Consider the following 20689-nt stretch of genomic DNA (forward strand, 5'->3'; position numbering starts at 1 on the left):
CTAAAATATATTTCTTTCTCGTCTGCCGCTAACAAGGCGGCAAGGGTCAAGCAGGGGTCAGCTGAGAGACAATGCGGCACTTAATGAATCGGCCGTTCGTATTCCTTGACATTTGTCAACGATTGCATTCCAATGTGGTTTCTCAGGCTTGCCGCGAACAGATTTGTAACTTAATCAGCGTAACATTGTCTAACCGTGGGTAGGAATTAATATTTTGACTTCCTTTTTATTGCCAAAGACAGAGTGAGAGAGAGAGAGAGAGAGAGAGCGAGAGACAGAAATGCACGTAACCTCAATGTGTGCCAACGTAACGAGCAGCCAAACTAACGGCGAAGTCAATTACAAATGGCAAACAAAAAGCAATAGCAATAACAAATCGAAAAATGCACGCATACACATACACACAGGCGCTTGCCTAGATGCATGCACACACACACACATAGACACAGCTCTCACGCACGCACACATATACTATGCAATAAATGAGCAACTTTTCGAAATGAAAGTGTCGAAGTTCGAACTACAACCAAACAAAAACAACAAGAAATCATCGAAGCAACGGCAAAGGGACTGAGAGGGCGCTTGCGAGAGCAAGGAAGAGCGAGAGAGATAGAGAGCGCGCGAGCAGCCAGTAGCCAAAAAGGAAGTGCCATAAAAATGCAATTTTAGATTTCATCAACTGATAAGAAAAGTTTTCAAATTAGCCACAAAATGGAATATGAAATGCGAATATTGCGAATGGAAACTGTAAAGTGAACAACAAACAAAGAACATCTACACACATGCTTGATTAGAAAACAAAACAAATGTGCTAAAGCTGTGCAGTCGAATGACTATAATATACCCTACAAAAGCAAATTAAAAAAACGACTCAAAGAATGAGTAAATTAAATTGTGATTTTATGTTTTATAGTTGAACGAAAAGATGCTCTTTAGAAAGTAGTTAACAGGAATTAAAACATCTGAGAATATTATTCGGTTTACATATTTTTGATAAACGATTTTATCAGCTATGTGGATAAATATTATGATTATATAAATTTAATTGTTCAACTAATACCTCAAGTCTGCACAAAAATAATATACCCCAACTTCAAATAATTTTCCCCTTTTATAGGGTATAATAAGGACAGCAGCGTATGAGCGAACGTTTCACTAACGGTAAGGCAGCCGCTGTCAGTCGGCCTACAAATGGCAGGCGTCACGCCAAAATACCGTTAGAAAGTTTTGTGCCTGCTATTGGGCTCCACTGTAATGTGGCCCCAGCTCCAGCGACCACCCATGCCCAACGGTCGCCCCCGCGCCCAATATGCATGTAAACTGTAAGCACTAAGCGCAGCAAAAGTATCAATTTCACTTTATCAAATAGCAGCAATCGCAGTGCGAGAGATTAAAATAATAATCAAAAAGGATAAGAAAGAGAAGAAATGCAAAGAAATGCATTCAAGCAAACCAGTCGGCGTCCTCGTCCAATCTTAAAGAACAGATCAATGACAGAGTAGAGCAGCCCAGGCAGCAGCAGTAGCAGTAGCAGGAGCAGACATCGCTCAACATAATTAACGCCATATAATAGAAACTCGCTCGGATTGGTAACAGCATCCGCATTCCGCACTCTGCAGTCGGGCACAAACAGTAGCTGATGCGGCGCCTGAAGGATTTGTACAAATGTTAATGATGATCCCTCCCTGACAGAGGGTAGTTACCTGTGCGAGTGCGTGTGTGTGTGCGTGAGCTGTTGTTTGCTTTTACAATTTTATCAGTGGAACTGGTGCTAATCCTGCGGGGCGGCAAGTTGTTTGTTTTGGTTTTAGGCAGATTTGGCAAATGCTGATGCGATTTTAATTAGGCTACGCATATTAAAGTTAGTTTATAATATAAAAATCTACTAAAACTAGAAAAATAATCTACATACAATATGCAATCTCAAAATACTTTCTCTTATACTTACTTACTTTATTTGATATGCTAATAACGATTCAAAATTAATTCATAAATAACGTATAGCGTATGGTAGCTCTGTTTATTTTTCGGCAGTCTGGCAGCACTGCATGCAGTGAGTGTTGCAAATTGCCACAATTTAAAAATTACTGGATTCATTTTTAGTATTTTGGTATATTTTTTACTAAAAATTCAATATTTTTTTGCTTACAACAAACATCCAGCAGCAGTCTTGGTTTTTAACAAGTCGTTCGTGGGTCGTGTAAATAATGTAAGAATATATTGTGAATTTGGAATGGCATACAAATCAAATGCTCAAGTGGCAGCAAATTTGATTGATTTATATGTTTATATGTGACAAAAGAAATTAGCTTGAGAAGATGATATGCCATGTTGATAAAGACAGCAGCAGCAGCAGCAGAATGCACACCAATACACAGGCACGCGTATATGTAGCCATACATATGCATATGTATATTTTCCGTCTACGTTTCAATTTGATTTTCGGAAATTTCACCTTCGCTTTGCTGTTTTCGGCTATTTCAAACTTGTTTTTCAGCTGTGTCTGTTTCATAGTCTCATTTTTTTTCTTTCGCTTACCTTTGCCAGCCGCTCACTTTTTTCATTTGCTTACGTATTACGTGTATAAGTGTGCGTGTGCGTTTCACGAAATTATCGCTAATTTGCACTAAAAAGGCCTGTAAGTGGTATAATTTGATGCGTCTTCAGAGACACAAACATACATACATAGCGCACAAACAGGCATTTACATGATTGAGACTTGCTACAAGTGATCAGCTGTAATTTACATAAAGAAATTGGCAATGCTTACACGGCACGTGTAAGTGTACATTTTACTTATGTATGCATATTTGCATGTGTTTGTTCTGTCAGTGTGTATGTGTGTTTGTGTGTGTTATCGCTAAAGGTGCTGTGCTCGTTCATACATACGTACATGCATAGGGCTTGCTAGTAATTTTGTCACATATAACTATACATATGTACATACGTACGCACGTATATATGAAATGGTGTTTGATACCGTCGTCTAATCAAGAAGACCAATCGCGGTCGCTATATGCAATTGATAAATATTATTGGAATGCGCTCTCGGTTTGCATAAATAACGCGTAGTTGCGAAATGTGTGTCAATATGTGAGCCAACGACGCGTTCAAACCAGCAGCAGGTGCAGCTGCCTAGTGTTGTACAACGAATCGAATACATTCATATGCGCTATGTTTGTATTTATGTGCGTGCGAGCGTGTTTGTGTGTGTGTGTGTGACCAGTGCAAACATATGGCAAAAATGTCGAACAAAAAATGAAACGAAAAAATTCATAAATAATTGTTGCATTCTCTTCGCAGCCCAAATGTTGCTAACTGAAACTGACTGAAATAATATGGGACTATAGCCAACATAACTGTGCTCCTCTCGCTGCAGTGGCCGTGTCGCAAAAGAGTCCAACTACCAATGCCAAATGGGACAAAGCGAACGCGTGAATGCCGCCCTGATAAACGGAGAGGCGTTGCAAACGAATTAAATTGAATTAGATATCAAATTATAAGAGAACCAAAAAGAAAAAGTAAAACGAATAGTCCCAACGGAACGCACCCTCTAATCAATCTTATAATTATTTTGATTTGATTTTATTTCGTTTTGCATCGATTAAAACGTGTTTGTTTGCGTTTGCAACAACTTTTTCCACCGTGTCCCCCACCGGCGTGTGTGCGAAAAAGTCTTTGCAACGTTCCAAACAACACGTCTATAAGTACGGCCGCAAAAATTCCTAAATCCGTGGCAGCCAGTAAACTGCAGCGCCTCAAAGCCAAAGCGGCTGCAAGTCAACATTACGGCGGCAGTTATCGTAAGTCCGGCAACGGCATCAGTGTTGGCGGTGGCGGCGGCGGCGGTGGAGGTGGTGGTGGCGTCGGCGGCGTAGGCAGCGGCAGCGCAGCTGGCAGTGATTTAGCTAATTTTACAACTACAAGCGGCTACAATTATCAACGCGGTGGCGCTGCAGAGGAGCGTAGCTTTGCTGCAACAGCGGCGACGTCGGCGTTGGCGTTGGCGTCTTCAGCTGCCGACACTGTTGGCGACAAGTCATATCAATTTAACAACAACAACATCAGCACTAGCAACAACAACAACAACAACAATTATCAAAAGTCAAACTACACCAGTGCCAATTACAATAATCAGAATCCAACAACCAACCACCTGCCTTACCAGCCTACACCATACTCCTCCCACAACAACAACAACATTAACAACGGCAACGGGGGAACGATGATGATGACCAAACAGAAGCCAACGCTTACCGAACGCCTCAACATCGGTGGGGATGAGGTACGCGAGCTTAAGTTGGGTGCCACATTCAATCCAAAAAATACAGCGACCGCATTTCACACAATTAAATGTGAGTTGAGCATTTTGCTGGTTGTTCACCGAACAACAAGAACAACAACAACAATTCCGTTTGTTGTACGTTCTGATTACTTATGCAATCCGTCTACGATTTCCAGATGACTTTAAGCCAGCCAGTGTGGATACGAGCCGAATGGCAACTGTGGATGTTGGCTCCAATAATCAAGTTACTGTTACCGTGCCAAATTTAGGTAAGTTCTCATGCCATCGATATTGCCAAACAAAATACCAAAAGACATGACCTATCGATATTGCCAAAAGGATCTTCTTTCTATTTGCTATTGATTTTGTTCTATCCTCTATCGATATTGCCCAGAAGGATCTGCTTTCTACGAGCTATCGATATTCTATTTATGCAATGCAAAATATCGATATTTGCAACTCATTTAAATATTCATGTGTATTTAGCATAGGCTTTTCGTTGTGAGAAACGCAAATTTAGAAATTAGCACGAATTTCGGTTAATCGATTTCCGCATTGAGGTAATGAATCATCGTTAGCTTTTACTGTTTGCAAATGACAACAAGCTTATATTTGTTTACAAATAAATGCCAATGCGGGTATTTTTATAAAAATAATTATACTGAATAAACAAATGTAAATAAAAAGCAAATTTTCAGCTCTATTTGCTTAACTTTATTTAAATCTTCGATGTCATTGTGATACTTGTTGTGTTTATTGTGAATATGACATTATATCTATATACAATACAACCTCCTATATGTGTTTGGTTAACTGAGCTAACCAGACCATTATAACACGCAATCTGCTTATGCATTTTGTTGATTATTGTAAATAATAATTCAAGAATATTATTCATTTAAACTTTCTAAAACAGCAAATAACAAGTAAGAAAGCTCCAGTCGAGACTGCTCGACTAGGAGATACCCTGAACCCTCCAAGCTGATATTCTAATCATTCTGCACTTCTTTTATGCACACATACATACATATGTATCCACACGCACGCATAAGCCTGCGCTCTGCTAACTGCGCAGTAAGCAGCGACTGCGCTTGGGCTGCGCTGCAGTGTGGGCAATATTATGAGAATTTATTTGTTGAATAATTTCTTTTGTAGACATACGATCTTAATTAAACTTTCAGAGCGTAATCATATGGTAAATATGTGTGTACATTTCAAAGCACAAGTCTCTAGTACTTGAAATGCGTTTTTTTCAAATTGGGGGAGAAGGGGGCGTGGTATCCAAAATCTGTAAATTACAAAATCTTTGTATCGATTAACTTTATATACAACGCAAATTTGAAAACTCCAGGTCTAAAAATGTTCAAATTAGGCTGAAAAAACAAAATCAATTTTTCGATTATTCTCGATAAAAAAGTTATCGGACAATTTATCGAAAAAATAAAACAAACTCGTACTGCGTATGGTACTCACGAGTATGCATGCCAAATTTCAGCTCTCTAGCTCTTATAACTTCTGAGATCGACGCACTCATACGGACGGACAGACGGACAGGGCTATATCGACTCAGCTCGTCACGCTGATCAAGAATATATATACTTTGTGGGGTCTGCCACGCCTCCTTCTGCCCGTTACATACTTTTTCACAAAACCATTATACCCTGATTTCCCATTTTCAATGGGTTCAGGGTATAATAATTTCAAATGAAACACCATTAAATTGAAATTTGAATAAATAAACAAAAATGAAGCTGATTCTACAAAGTATATATTGATTATTCATCATCTTAAAATTATATCGAAATTGCTATTCTAAGGAACATAAAATTACATGAGAGACTACATTTAGCAGTCTCTCGATTATTACGACGGTTTTTATTATCCCGTGCACATTTAACGTTGAATCTCTCAGTAATTTCGTCAGAGGCTAAAACCCGAACTTGTTTTCTTTTTATTGAAACTCACATTAAATTGATGAATTTCCAAAAAGACGGCACGCAAGCGTTTTCATTGAATATTCAGTTCGATTCCATTTATAAAATTACATATTAAGTATGCTAATAAACGGAACATGTTGTCGCGACTGTTGACAAAATACGAAACGCCAATTATATCGATTCCTCGCACGTTAACCCCAAGCACAGCTGATCGATTCACCGAAAAAAAAAAACCTCCTAAATATGACTCATAATTGTGTTTGTTTCTTATAATAAGCAATAAGTAAGCAGTTAGAAAATTACATTGAGTTTTATGCATTACAAGTGGAGAAGGCGTGAGACTCAAAATACGAAATTTAAGCTTTAAAATATTTATGCACTCTTTACTTTAGTTTAACTCTGCATTTTGGTCATTTCTGTTGCCGCCTGCTGATGACATAAACAGCACAAAACTTAAGAGTTTGCCTAATGCATTGCTTGAGGGGGAAAAACAAACTAGAAAATGTGTTATAGTTGGTAGCTCAACTGCTAGATACTCCACTTTTAACGTTTGACTATGATTTCTACTAGTAAGAAAAAGAAAATGTAAAAGAGAGAGTCGAGTCTACATATATAATAATCAACTGTAATATACTTCCACATATAACTATTAAAATAGTTCTCAACTAAAAAATATAATGTATTTCTTTATCATTTCATTACTTATTTTTCAAAATGCCCACTTGACCTCTTTTGTACTAGTACAGGGTATATATAAAAGGTAGAAAGGTAGCCAACGATTGAAGTAAAGAAACCAAATTACATCAAGTCAGGCAAAATGCAGCCAAGCATTCAGGTTTTTATTTAGCTATGCTCTTTGTGTCCAGACAGCTAACAGTCAGTTATTATTGTTATTTATTTAGCTATATATATACATATATGTATATAATTTTGTTTTTTGCACAGCTAACTTGGTTTCAGGTAGCGCTTCGTTGATTGCCCCAGCATAGTTAAGAAATTTGGCTGGCGATAAAATAAGTGCAATTGGTCAGGTGTCTAAAGGTTGGGTCTGTAGAGTTTTGGGTGATTTTTTTGTATACCACAAGCGAAACTAATGAAGTAAATTATTGATTGAGAATTTCTTATATAATGTAAATGTAGATTTTGAAGTATTTTCTCAGAAGCTGATCAATTAAATAGGAAATTTTTATAGAATTTCAAATGACCTGTGAAAGTATAGATGTATACGATATATATCTATAAATACATATTCTATGTTTCGATTTTCATATCAACAAACTAGAATACCCTCTCTAGATTTTAATGCAATGAAATATGTAAATGTACATGTGTGTGTGGGCGCTTGTCGTACATGTTCTTTTTCTTAATGTGATGCACTAAAACAGAAACATATATATATATATATTATATTTAAAATGTTTTGAACTACATTTTGTGTATAAATATCTATTAATTTCTTAAATAATATAAATATCAACATAGAAATAATTGTGGTTCTCAGAAATGATGTCTTTAATAGAGGCTGTCGGTATTAATTTTGATACTCAGAGAAAATAGTTTGTAGAGGTGTTTTTGACCTAGTTTTTCTTTTTATTATTGTATATTTTTAGCGTGGCTCCATTTAGATTATCTGAGGTTGAACTATTTGAGGTAGTTAGGTAAACGGGGTACTTCATCATCCACTTCTAGCCACTGCCTTATATACATTTTTGCATTAAAGGGCGCAATACCTCTCATGGATTCGCTAGACATTTGCAGAAGCAGCCCTGCCTTCTTAATATATTTGCTTCCTTTTATTAGATATGTTCCACATGTATATAAAAAATCAACGTTTGATTTCTTATCTGCAACATATTCGGCATTTCCAATGGAAAGCATAGAGAGCACGACTGAGAAAATAAACGTTATATTAGTTAGGATTTTCTTGTTTAATATATATTTATGGGGCTCACCTATGAATACTTGTTGTAGATGCATGGCAGACTGACTGATAAATAAGAAAGCAAGGCATGAAAAATCGGTGTTAGATGGGCGTCAAGCGTACTAAATATAATAAGAACTGGAATTATGCAAGCGTAAAATTTATATGTAAATCAAATTGTTCAGCATTACATCAGAAGAAAACAGTTTGTTGGAGAGAATTAGAAAAAAAAAAGAAGAGATTTATCATCTACAAAGAGATTTATGCAAAAACTAAGTTCTCATAGTATAGCCCATAAGAGAAGCATATAAGAATTGAAATATTAGCTCTCCGCAATGATTGGGAGCATCTTTTACTTGTTTATTTCACATATAGTATATACATATAGATTTTCTTTAGGCATTAGTTAAGTTCGATTTCCATTCGGGTTCCTTCAAAGCCTCGCCAAATATTTGTACTGCAATTCCGAGCTTGGCCAGAAAAGAACTAATGCTGCCAGTATGGTGTGCAATGTTTTGGACTTTGCCCACTACGGCTGACAAAATATTGTCGAATATACCTCTCTCATCCGTTATTGGTGCTGCATAAATTGCATTCTGCATATAGAATAGAACTGAACAAAGATTATTAGATTGGAGGTGCATCAAATGGTTGAGTCCCTACCGACGATTAGTAAAGTCAAACGCATTTTGTTGGATTGCCAAATGGGTCTGTGAAAAATAACTGATTCGGGAAAGCTAGAAAGCCAGATAAGGGCATACGAATTGTTATTAAATAAATTAAATCTACCATGAAACGTATAATTCAAATTTCACAAATGTGGATAAAATTTGATGCCTTTCCAGGTGTGGAGAGTAGTTATTATATCTGTTAAGTTACCAAAGCAGAAATTTAAAGAAGTTAAAGTTATCAGGATAAATAAATAAAAAACAAGAGATTGCAATTGCTGAATTCCTTCTTTCTTTTGAATAAATCGAAACTCATATTTCCTGATGAAAATGATAATATATATTTTTTAATTTTACATATAGAAGTGTAGCACAAAATTAAAAGATTATCTTAAGAATTTAACATCTTCTTCTGGCACCTTCCAAGAATCGCCCAATATTTGCAGCTTAATTCCAAGTAATGCTAGTGTTCTACTGATGTTTTTCACATGGCCTCCAACGTAATTGACTGGGGATAATGCGGTTGACACTATACTACTAAAGAGATTACCAGCAAGTAAATTCTGCACATGTAATAGAACTGAACAGAGATTATTATTTTGGGAGGGACTGCTTCGAAATCTTAAATCCTCACCGATGATTAGAAAAGCCAAACGCATTTTGTTGGATTGCCAGATGGATCTGTAAAAAATAACTGATTCGTTTTTCTCTCTAGAAAAAGCTACAGCCGGTTAAGGGCATACAAATTGAAATTAGTAATACTAAATCTACCATGAAGTGTGTAATTTGAATTTCACAAATATGGATAAAATTGAAATAAAAATAAAATATAAAATATAGATTTTTATTTTTTATATATTGTGTAGAATAAGTAGACTTTCAATTTTATTCTAAATATTTCCAACACGCGGTTATTTGTATTTTAAGTTCAAGCCTTCCTAGAGAACGCCAGTCTGTTCTCTAGTCCTTAATATGACCTTCAATGCAGTCTTCAATGGTTTCGAGTTTCCATAGTTTGATCATTTACATTATGGGCACTTTGATATATTTTCGTTGACTTGCTTTTTATAGCCTTTCTATATGTTCTATTATTTAATAAAAATTGATTCCGTGAAATGTTTATAGAAAATCAATCAACATCATAGAAAATCAATCAATATTTAATAAATATCTTCATTTTTTTTTTTATTTATTTATGTTTTGTTTAATTATAAATAAATTATAATTATAAATAGATAGCTTGCTTTCATTTATTTTACATACTCACTCAAATATGTAAAAGGAGCAGAGCATTTGTGTGTGTATGTGTATTGATGCCTTAGGTAAGACACTCACTGCTTTGATTTGCAGTTCTGCTTTAAGCTCAATAGTAATTTACCGTTATGAGCAGAGTCAGTTGCTGAGCGAGCTAAAATTAAACTCCAAGTGAGCCTCTCTCAATGACAACGTGCATACATTCATACAAACATGCGTTACGGTTCAACTCTCTTTATAAATTTATGTGTGTGTGTGTGTGTGCGTGCACTGGTATATTTTTGGATATCGTTAAGGCCTTTGCCAAATGGCATTGCAATGAGAGAATTTCCCCAAGACAATTATGTGCATTTTATAGATCACATACGATCACAGCTGCACACAGAACTGGAGAAGTTGATTATCGTTGAGTTGTATTTGTTTTATATCAAGCTTCTTAACGCTTTTGGCACGTCGCACACTCGGTGTCTTCTGCACTTTATTGTGGAATTTTCCATAGCGGTTTTTCGCTTTTTGTGCATACACACCCGCGCACGCACACCCACACACACATGTGTATACGTGAATATGCATATAGTATATGTTAATATATGTATTTTATTTAAAGAGAATGAAACTAACAGAATTTCTTTGTTTTCGAGCAGCTGTTCTTTCGCTTGCATTTGCATGGAAATTCTTGTCTCCCCAGACACACATCAACGTGCGCACGTGTGCGTGTGAGTGAGATAGTATGAGAGGAGAGCGTGAGCGAGTGCGTTACGCGATCTCTTTCGTTCTCACGAGCTTATGCCACGCGCACAAAATGTTTCGCTCGATTGAGAGCGTCTACGATAGATAAATCGGATTCAATTAGCCAAGTTCATTAACAACTGAATAAAATATGGAGATATTTAATCAAAATAATATATTGATAAGTCGTAAAAATAGTTTAATTTGATCGTGCAATCACTCTAATATATGATACCAGAAAGTGTTCTTGCCTAAAGTAGGTGACTATCTGATTCACTGCGTACAAAGTTGAGCCACTATAAGACATTATGATTGAGCTGCTGTCAAGAAACTGCTGCAGCATTAAATCCTTATTTATTATGCTCTTTAAAGTCGTTGTATGGAAGTCAAGTAATAGTAACAGAAATTTCTGGCATAATTTGATCGCGTGATCAAGAAAAATAAGTGCTGAACTTATTCAGTGATCAGTGAGCGATATATACTTATTTCCGCATGTCATAACCGATACTCTGTGCTCAATCAATCGGTCATGAACGATTAGGTTTGTTCAACGATTGATGAACAATACGTAAGTATTGAGTTATTCAGTGTTCGTTGAGCGTGGAAATATAAAGAGCCGATCTATTGCATTTCATTTATGAGGGAATAAATAATACGTAGAGCTAATGAACTTATACGTAAGTTTTTAGGTAAATGATCTAATATCTAGATGAACATAAATATATAAATTCATAATCGATATTTATCGATTTTATGAATATATGTAAGACATCTAAAATATACATATGTGTGTAGATTCAAAGAGATGATAATGAGATGATAATCGTTATCGTTATCGTAGTCTTTTTTTTATCGAAAACCGAATGGAGCTGTATCGTTTGCCTTTTACATTAAGCCGCTGCTCATCATGGCAGAGGCTTGGCTTTAAGCTCATCGTTGTCTTAGGTGCACTTTCAATGATTACCTTTCAACTGACATACATACATACACACACACACACACACAGCTGAGCGCGTATCTAAGTGCACACATTAATACAATTTACGTGTAACAAAACAAATTCCAAAAGCACAACCGGATTTCAATATACGATTTCGTTGATTGTTGTTGCTTTTGTTGTTGTTGCTTGCTCTGCTTTTGTTTATGTCGTTGATTTTGTTGTTGTTGTTGTTGCCTGGTGCACGCTTTCATTTTATTTGCTTATTTTATTGTTGTTGTTGTTGTTGCTTTGTGCAGTTGTGTTGATGTCGCTTGGCTGAGTTTTGGCAGTCACTGCTGCAATGCATGCATGTCAAACTGTAAGCGAGAGCTGAACAAACATCAACAACAACAACAACAGCAACAACTGTGAGGCGGTTATTCAACAGGCGAAAGGCAACAGAAAGAAATAATAAGAAAGCAAATAAAAAAACAAAACGAAATAATCAAAAAAATAAATAAAAATCGCAACACTTGCGACAATATAAAGAGTTCAAGTATCAAATATGAAAATAAAAATAAATCACAAAACACAATTGCAGGCACTCAAAACAACCTTGCCCCTTCGCTCTAAATACTCTACCTGTGTGCGTTATTACTCAATTTGACAAGTGACATATGTATATGTACATATATACATGTGTTATTATGTCAGCCAATTGAGAGTAGTTAAGACCTTAGTTGGGTGATTTATTGTAGTAGTTGACTATTGTAGTAGTAGTAGTTAGAGCAGCTTGCCTGCATTGGTTTGGGTTTTCTCATCAACAGACTTTGTGATTGTCTTTCGATGTGCTACTCTGGCTGAGCTGTAACCACTTGAGCATTTTATGGGAGTGTCACGTCAACTGAAGCCAGCGTCCTCTTTTTGTGTGACCAATGGCATTCAAGTATACTTGGGAGCGTATGGGAACTATAATATTCTATATTATATATATTTTAATGCATATTATACTAATATAATCAAAGAAACTTTTATGTATATCAAATAATAAAGAAATACATTATATTCTCTTTGGTATTTACAATATATATTATTTACATACATCCTTATGTCTCATTGAGAGTGTATTTCATATTCGGCCATTCGCAATATGCTGCTCACTCTCTCTCTCTCTTTCTGGATATCTTCTCCTCCTCCTCTCTTTGGCTTTTATTCGCCGGCACTGAGTTTGTGCCTATAAAAATATGTATATATGTATGTATAAATATTAACTTGAAGTTTATATACAAATACATTAATTTGTATGTATAACTTCCATACAGTTTCACTGTATTTTCATCATATATATATATATATACTATATATTCATATTTTCTATTGTTTGAGCAATCTTTTAATGATTTCTTTTATTTATTTATTTATATTTTTTGTTATATGCTTTTGCGGGTCGAAGGCTTAAATTGGTCGCATTTTATGAGGAATTGGGCATTAGTAATAATGTGCAATTGTTTTTATTTTTTTATCTTGCTATGAGTAAGAAAAATAAATAATTAATTAATTAACTAGAAGCACAAATTAACTAACTAAACTCTAAGAAAAAAGAAAAAATTTTAAATACATTTTATATATTATTTAAATATTTTTTTATTACAATTTAATATTTAAATTTTATGATTTTTTTATGTTTATGTGCGTTATCTTCTTTATTTGAACCTGCTAAAAAATTAATAGTATTAAAAATAGCTAACATGCATAAAATTAGTGACATCTTTGGGCTTCTCTTCCCTTCTTATCTTTGTATATTTATTCACTTGACAGATATTCATAGATAAATTACGCTCTTAAGAGATATTTATAAATGTCTTTTTACTTGTTGATTTCATATCTTATAATGTTTTCTTATCGAACGTTAGCTTTTGGCATTTTCAAGTCGCATTCATAAAAATTGTTCAAATTGAGCTGAAGTTTTTGATTGTTTGAGCAGCCGCTAAAACACTTGACTTCAGTTACACACACAGACACACACCCATAACCATACACACACACACACACACAGACGCGAGTAAAAGTTTCATCTGAGATACTTTGCGGCGTACTTGAAGCAACTGAATGGAATGATAATTATAGTTTACCCAACTTCTTGGGGCATTGGCTCAAAGCAGCTTTTGGAGTAAAGTGAATTGAAATAAATTGAAAAATGATTGTTGATTATCGTTTGTTTTGTTCAAAACGGTGCAATAAGACGACGACATGAATCGCTTAAAAATATATTTGTATATATAGGTCTTTTCATAATACATTTAATATATTATTTAAGGCATCGTCTTAATTTCCTTCATAAATTTACATTCACTTTTTTGAGCAAATGTGACTTGCAGTTGTCATGCTTAATAAGGCCCTGAACTCGTTTCTAAATGACAAAGTTGAACAAAATGGCTTTATATATAAGGTATATACATATGTATACACATATATCATTATGTTCAGCTTAAACTGTAATTTGTATTGAGCCATGCTAAATTCTGTATGATATTTCAATTTCGATTTCCTTTCCAGAAAGTTCCGGTGTGCCTCAAACAGTTTATAAGGGTAATCACAAAAAATATACAAAAGAATGCCTAATCATATTCGACAAGGAAACGGGTGCTATCACACTAGAGAAGCTAAACCACAATATACAAGTGAAGAAGACAAGGTAAATCTATACATAATTAGGAACATAATTAAAGTCTCTAATACAATTTGGCACTCAACCAACAGAAGCGAAATGACAAACAAGCCAAGCTTGATGCCTGCTACGAATGCTGCACCCATGTCCTCTGGCCCGAATGGTGTGCCAATGCCGTCCGGGGCGATGGCTGGCACGGGATCTGGCCCTAAACTGGAGAACAGCACCATGCGCATAACATCGAAGACGAAAGTGTCGACGGGCAGTCGCCGGAACAACATAAGTGAGTAAAATGCATGTAACATTGCCTTAACATTGGCTTAACATTGCCTGATTTTTCTTCACAGTTGATTTTAAGCCACGCAATTCGCCCATGCAGCAGAGCTCACCATCACGTCCAGTTGCCTCACACCGCAGTCCGCAATCGGCGCCGGCGTAAGCATTGCATTCTCTCTATAAATATATTTCCTATTCACTTCTATATCTTTGCTCTTTAGCTGGCATGCCAACAATGCCCAGCAAACGTTGCCCAGCATACCTATGATAATGGACGATGATGACTTTGGCTTGAGTGCAGCGCTGCACAATGGCGGCGGCCAGGCGAACATCTCGGGCTCCTCCACAGGCTCTTCAGTTGGCCAGCCGGACTTTGGCTCAGTGAACATGGGAAAGCAACGGCAGGCGTCGAGCCAAGGTCACGCCAAGCGGCAGCAGCAGACGCAACGTTCAAGTCCGCCCATGCAGCAGCAACAGCAACAGAATTATGGACGTGGCGGCGCCAACAACAACTACGCACAGCAGCTGCAGCAGCAACAACAGCAGCAGCAGCAGCAGCAACAACTGCAGCAGCAGCAACAGCAAATGCAGCAACGCGCCTCATTTAGCCATAGCAATCATAGCAATAGTATGCCCCTGGATTTGGATTCGCCCAGTCATCATGAGCAGGCGGCGCAGTCTATGGCCCAGGCAGCCGCCGTGCTGGAACAGGTTGGTATCTGCAGCGTTTGCCATCGCATTGCTCGTTAGCAGTTTCAATTCCTTTGCAGCAAATTGGCGGCGAACTGAGTGCATCCAGCTCGAGCTCCGAGTCTGAATCCAGCGACAGTGACAGTGGCAGCGATTCTGATGACAGCAGCGAGGATGATCGTTCCACGCACCAGCAGCAGCAGCCGCCCGGGCAGCTATCGCAACATCATCATCATCATATGCAACAGCAGCAACACATGCATCAGCTGCCTAATCTGGGACTGGGTTCTATATCGCCCACATATAATAATAGTCATCAACATCATCAACAACAACAACAGCAGCAGCAGTCGCGTCATCATCATCACCAGCAGCAGCAGCAACAGTCCGGCATTTATGCATCCAATGGTGGCTTCCCCAATGACTTGCTACAAAACGATCTGCAATTGTCCTCAAATTCGTCCGACGATGATGATTAGCCTTTTTTAAATAGTAAACCATTTAGTTGTAATCTATATATTGCCTTCTTTGTGGACTACTTTAAACAACAGCAACAAACGACCATAAGCAAATATCAACAAAAATCATTATGTAGTGAAATGGGAAAACCAATATTAATTATTGATATTCATTCTCTCTGCGTTTAATTAATTTGAAATTATTATTGAATGGTGAATTTAATTGCTAGTGAAATTTTTATAAATAAATTTTTAGTTCTATGGTTACACATGCAGACATACACATACACATACACATATGAATATACATATACATAGACATATATCTATATATATATATATATCTATAAAGCTAAAGCTAAACTAAACGATAATTTTTAACATTATTTTTAGAAAAGCAAACAAATGTGCTGGAGAACATTGAAAGCAAACAAACACCACAACCACAATGTAATTCGTAATTGTAAATGCTAAGCGTACTTTTGCCAATATTTCAATGTACATTCGTTTTAAAATTAAATCAAAGGTTATGTGAACAACTTGGCAGTCCAACAGCAACAACAGCGACAACAAATTATTTAGTTTCTAATTGAATATTGAAGTGTGTATATATACATATATATATATATTATACATGTACGTGAAATGGAACGGATAACAAGAAATGACCAGAGCGGATTTTTGCCATTAATTACGCATTTTAGTCTAAGCAATTTTTCAGCTAACATTTTAGATTTAACAATTTTTGACAAACAAACACCAAAAGAGACGGACAACAAGAATACAATATACATAATAAACAAACAAATAAACCTAATATAAATAATTAACTAAATATACATTGTAAATTAGTTTATGCTTTGTAATCATTATTATAATTATTAATTTTTTTTCTGTTCTTTCCTTCGATCGTTTTAGTCAAGTAAATTTTAATATGCGATTACTTCATTGTCATTGTTATTGCGCAATAAAAGAAAAGTTTATGTTTAATTTTCAATTAGTTTTGTTAGACGATATTGCGAAAGTATTTAGTAATTAATGCTAGCGTGCGGTATGAAGACATCTATCTATGTTCTTAGCTCATGTTTTTATTTGAATTTATTTGTAATTTTTTTAATTAATTCGTAATTAACTATTATTATTATTATTAAATTATATTATAATTTTGTTATGTGCTTGCAAATTAGTTAGAATGCAAAAGCAATGAATTGTGGAAAAATAAATATGCATTGAAAGAACTCTCAATTTAATTTAATTTCTTAGTTTTGTTTTTTTTTGTGACTATGTAAATTATTTAATTATTATTATTATTATTTTTTTATGATAACTGCAGTTTGGATAATAATGCGACTCCTTCCAATAGAGAAATGCACTAAAGAAAATGAATAATGAAAAATTAGAAGAATAACATTTTTGTTAACATTTTACACTAATAGCATTTAGTTTCCTATACAAAAAAGCATTTGTAAAGAACCATCCAGAAGAAGAAGATGAAAACGAAAAACAAACGACCAACAGTTGAAACGTCTACACATAAACAAAAGAAGAGAGAATAATAGAATTATTTTTTTAAATGAATTAAACTTATGAAATGTTGACAAAATCTATGTTTGATTTCCAAGCCATAGATATTTCATTTACAAATAATTTTTACAACACCAAAAAAAAAAAAAAAAAAAAAAAAAAAAAAAAAAAAAAACAAAGAAAAAGTAGAAGGAGAAACTGATAATTGATTCTGATAATCATAAGCACAATGTATGTTGATCTATACAGCTTAGAGAACTAACTAAAATTAATTTTTAATAGAAAAGGAGAGAAGGAGAGAAACGAAGAGAGAGAGCGAGCAAGGGGAAATACTCTTTAACAATGAAAAATCAAGCAAGTAGTTTAATTGATAAGCAAATGTACGCTATATATATATTATAATGACACATATATATTCATACAAGCATACCATACGACGATAATGATAATGATAATGACAATGCGATACCCAAGACCGTAAACACTCGGCTCTTGTAGCAGTTGAACTAGTTTTAATTACAAAGCAAACAACAAATCAACCAATACAATGATGACAAATGCAACGTTATGTAAATAGTTAAGAGCACACACTCAAACACTCATGCACACATACACACACAGAGAGAGTACATGCCCTTGAAAATGCCTTTACCATGTAAATAGATGAACGAAGATCGAAGCAAGAGAGTTACACAGCTTCGGCTGCCGATTACATTTAAATAAAGTGAACGAATTATGTATACAATTAAAAGAATTATTATTATTTCATATAGACCCACACATATACATAAATACTGACACTATAGATATTCACATAGTAGAGTCTGAGATCCTGTTAGCGCTGGTTGGCGGCAATACCTTCGGCTTGATGATCACAAATCGGCAAACTAAGGCCGCATCTATCATCATCACCGCGGCGGAGTTGTCAAACATGTTGCAGTAGTTGGGCGCCGAGAAGACTGTGACCAGTCTGCGTCCGGCAAAGAATTCGTACCCATCTTCGACCACCTGATGGGCGCGCACCATCAAATTGAATTTGTGCGCCTCGAGGAAGGCGTTGACAATGTTGGCGCCAAAGGTGAAGCTGACGCCGCGATCATTTTCACCCCAATTCTCGATATTGTTATCGGGATCCGACCAGAGCAGATCGCAGAGCAGTCCGTGCGGCGGCACCTCAATGGGTCGCGGTATTTGACGTATGACACTGACATCATCCAGATCCGGACTTAGTCCTCCGTGACAGCAGAAGACTTTGTTCTCGATAATGGCCGCCACGGGCATACAGTTATAGCAGTCGACAAAGGTGCGCCACAGCTTGATGCTGTAACGGCGCTTGCACTCGTCGAAGAAGCCGTAGATGCGATTCACTTCACTCGACTCGTGATTGCCGCGCAGCAGGAAAAAAGTCAACGGATATTGGATTTTGTAGGCGAGCAGCAGCGTCAGCGTCTCAATGGACTGTTGCCCTCGATCCACATAGTCACCGAGGAACAGATAATTGGCTTGCGGTGGAAAGCCACAGTTCTTGAATATGCGCAGCAAATCCTCATATTGTCCATGTATGTCGCCGCAAATCTTAATGGGTGTACTTAGCTCCAATAGCATTGGCTGGCTGAGAAAGAGACTACGCGCAGCCATGCACACATTCGTTAAGGTCCTTTCCGATAGGACGACGCCAGCTAAGGGCGTTTTATTGGTCGATAGCTTCAGTATTATTTCCTTCAACTCTACTGGGTTCAATTCTGTGCTCCTACTAACGGACGTTATACGATAAGACATAATTTTAGTATACTCTTACAACTTGATTTTGAAACGGTTTCTTATTTAAAATGGCCCGAAAACGTTGCACAGCACTGAATGTGGTGCATAAAATCGAAACGGCAGTACAAACACACAATTCCTTATCGATATTTTTTAAATACTTATATATATATCGATATAATTTGTAAACACACCGCTTGCTGCGTGCGGCAGAAAATTGACATTTTAAAACGAATCCATTGGAAGACATTAACATGATACCAATTGGCAGCAATGATAATGATGTAATTAAAAGAAATGCATTTTTATATTTCATAGATTTAAGAAAATAATACCGGAAGCTGGAAGAGATGAGCAGTTCATTCTTTTCGCAGTTTTTTCGTTGAGTTGCGTCATCGGCTGTTTAATGGCAAACAGCTGATTAGAATTTCGACAAACAGCGTGTTTTTTTTTATTGCGAATAGTTGAATTCCACCAATTGGAGAGATAGCAACAAGTGATTCTGGAAAAATCATGGGTGATGTTACGGGACTAACCAATGCAGAAGCCGATGAGCTATGCCAAAAACAGGATGCCTCTACTAAGGTAAGATGGAATAAAATGAGTTTTCGGGCTTGCAAGTAATATTGGCATCAAATTTTCGACAGGATTTCCTGTTCCAGCAGACCATGTACCGCATCAAGGATCCACGTAAATCACTGCCCTTTTACACTGGTGTCTTGGGCATGACTTTGCTGGTGAAATTGGACTTTCCAGAGGCAAAATTCAGCTTGTACTTTATGGGGTTTGTGCAATGACGCTTGCAATTATCTATAACATCTGGCATTTATAACATCTGTTTGCACAGCTACGAAAATCCTGCCGATATACCCAAGGATCCCAAGGAACGTCGCAGCTGGGCAATGAGCCGCAAGGCCACCATTGAATTGACTCAGTAAGTTTGACCTTTTGACCTGTCTAATATGGTTTATTGATTTTGTGAGTTTTTCTATCTGTTGTATTATTATAGCAACTGGGGCACCGAAAGCGATCCAGATCAAAGCTATCACAACGGCAACAGCGATCCACGCGGCTTTGGCCACATCGGACTGATGGTGCCCGATGTCTATGCGGCTTGCAAGCGGTTTGTCTGAGAATGCCACAAGATAGACTTAGTTATTAATGTATGTTTTATTATTGCTATATTTTTCATGTGCAGCTTCGAGGAGCATGGCGTGGAGTTCGTCAAGAAACCCGACGATGGCCGCATGAAGGGCTTGGCCTTCATCAAGGATCCCGATGGCTATTGGATTGAGATTTTCAATGCTTATACCATACCGAACTAGAAACTGAGATATGAGATCATTTTCTTTTCCTGCCAATTCAAATTGTTACGCAAATGGCAATTTTTTCCACACACACACACATACATATATTTTGTTGTTTTTAAGAGATTAAAGTTCATTTTCGCAGGATACAAATCAAAAGCTATATTTACTAATGGCGTGACAATTACCACAACAACAACAGCAACAACAACAACAACATACACTGTCTAGCCTTTCATTCATAAAGCCAGCCGTATATGTACATATATGTATATATGTATATAATTGGCTC

At 36.4% G+C, this 20689-nt stretch overlaps 2 protein-coding genes, 1 long non-coding RNA gene and 1 pseudogene across 4 annotated transcripts; 2 read left to right on the forward strand and 2 right to left on the reverse strand.

Annotated features, from left to right (window-relative positions):
• Positions 1–2067: 2067 nt before the first annotated feature.
• Positions 2068–17514, forward strand: Eaf (ELL-associated factor). Of its 2 annotated transcripts, none has more exons than XM_018012971.2 (8): positions 2068–2209; positions 3304–4355; positions 4462–4554; positions 14270–14408; positions 14474–14664; positions 14729–14816; positions 14879–15368; positions 15428–17514. In XM_018012971.2, the coding sequence occupies exons 2-8, from the start codon at positions 4226–4228 to the stop codon at positions 15824–15826; spliced, it is 1530 nt and encodes a 509-aa protein (XP_017868460.1). In that variant the 5' UTR covers positions 2068–2209; positions 3304–4225; the 3' UTR covers positions 15827–17514. The 2 variants fall into 2 exon arrangements, with proteins under 2 accessions (XP_017868460.1, XP_089328268.1); XM_089472142.1 differs by lacking the exon at positions 2068–2209 and adding an exon at positions 2548–2638.
• LOC149268574 (uncharacterized) lies at positions 7711–10097 on the reverse strand. The gene is made up of 5 exons (XR_016270640.1): positions 10079–10097; positions 9446–9532; positions 8807–9391; positions 8175–8756; positions 7711–8111 (listed from the first exon to the last, which is right to left on the reverse strand). It is a non-coding gene; the product is annotated as an uncharacterized LOC149268574 (long non-coding RNA).
• Positions 17462–19304, reverse strand: LOC108617250 (serine/threonine-protein phosphatase alpha-2 isoform pseudogene; annotated as a pseudogene).
• A 5-nt stretch (positions 19305–19309) lies between these two features.
• On the forward strand, positions 19310–20556 carry Glo1 (Glyoxalase 1). The gene is made up of 5 exons (XM_018012973.2): positions 19310–19675; positions 19738–19874; positions 19938–20024; positions 20100–20213; positions 20289–20556. The coding sequence occupies exons 1-5, from the start codon at positions 19604–19606 to the stop codon at positions 20413–20415; spliced, it is 537 nt and encodes a 178-aa protein (XP_017868462.1). The 5' UTR covers positions 19310–19603; the 3' UTR covers positions 20416–20556.
• The last annotated feature ends 133 nt before the right edge of the window (positions 20557–20689 follow it).

Source organism: Drosophila arizonae, chromosome 5, assembly GCF_054131065.1.
Source record: "Drosophila arizonae isolate 15081-1271.41 chromosome 5, UAZ_ARI_1.0, whole genome shotgun sequence".
Taxonomy (NCBI): domain Eukaryota; kingdom Metazoa; phylum Arthropoda; class Insecta; order Diptera; family Drosophilidae; genus Drosophila; species Drosophila arizonae.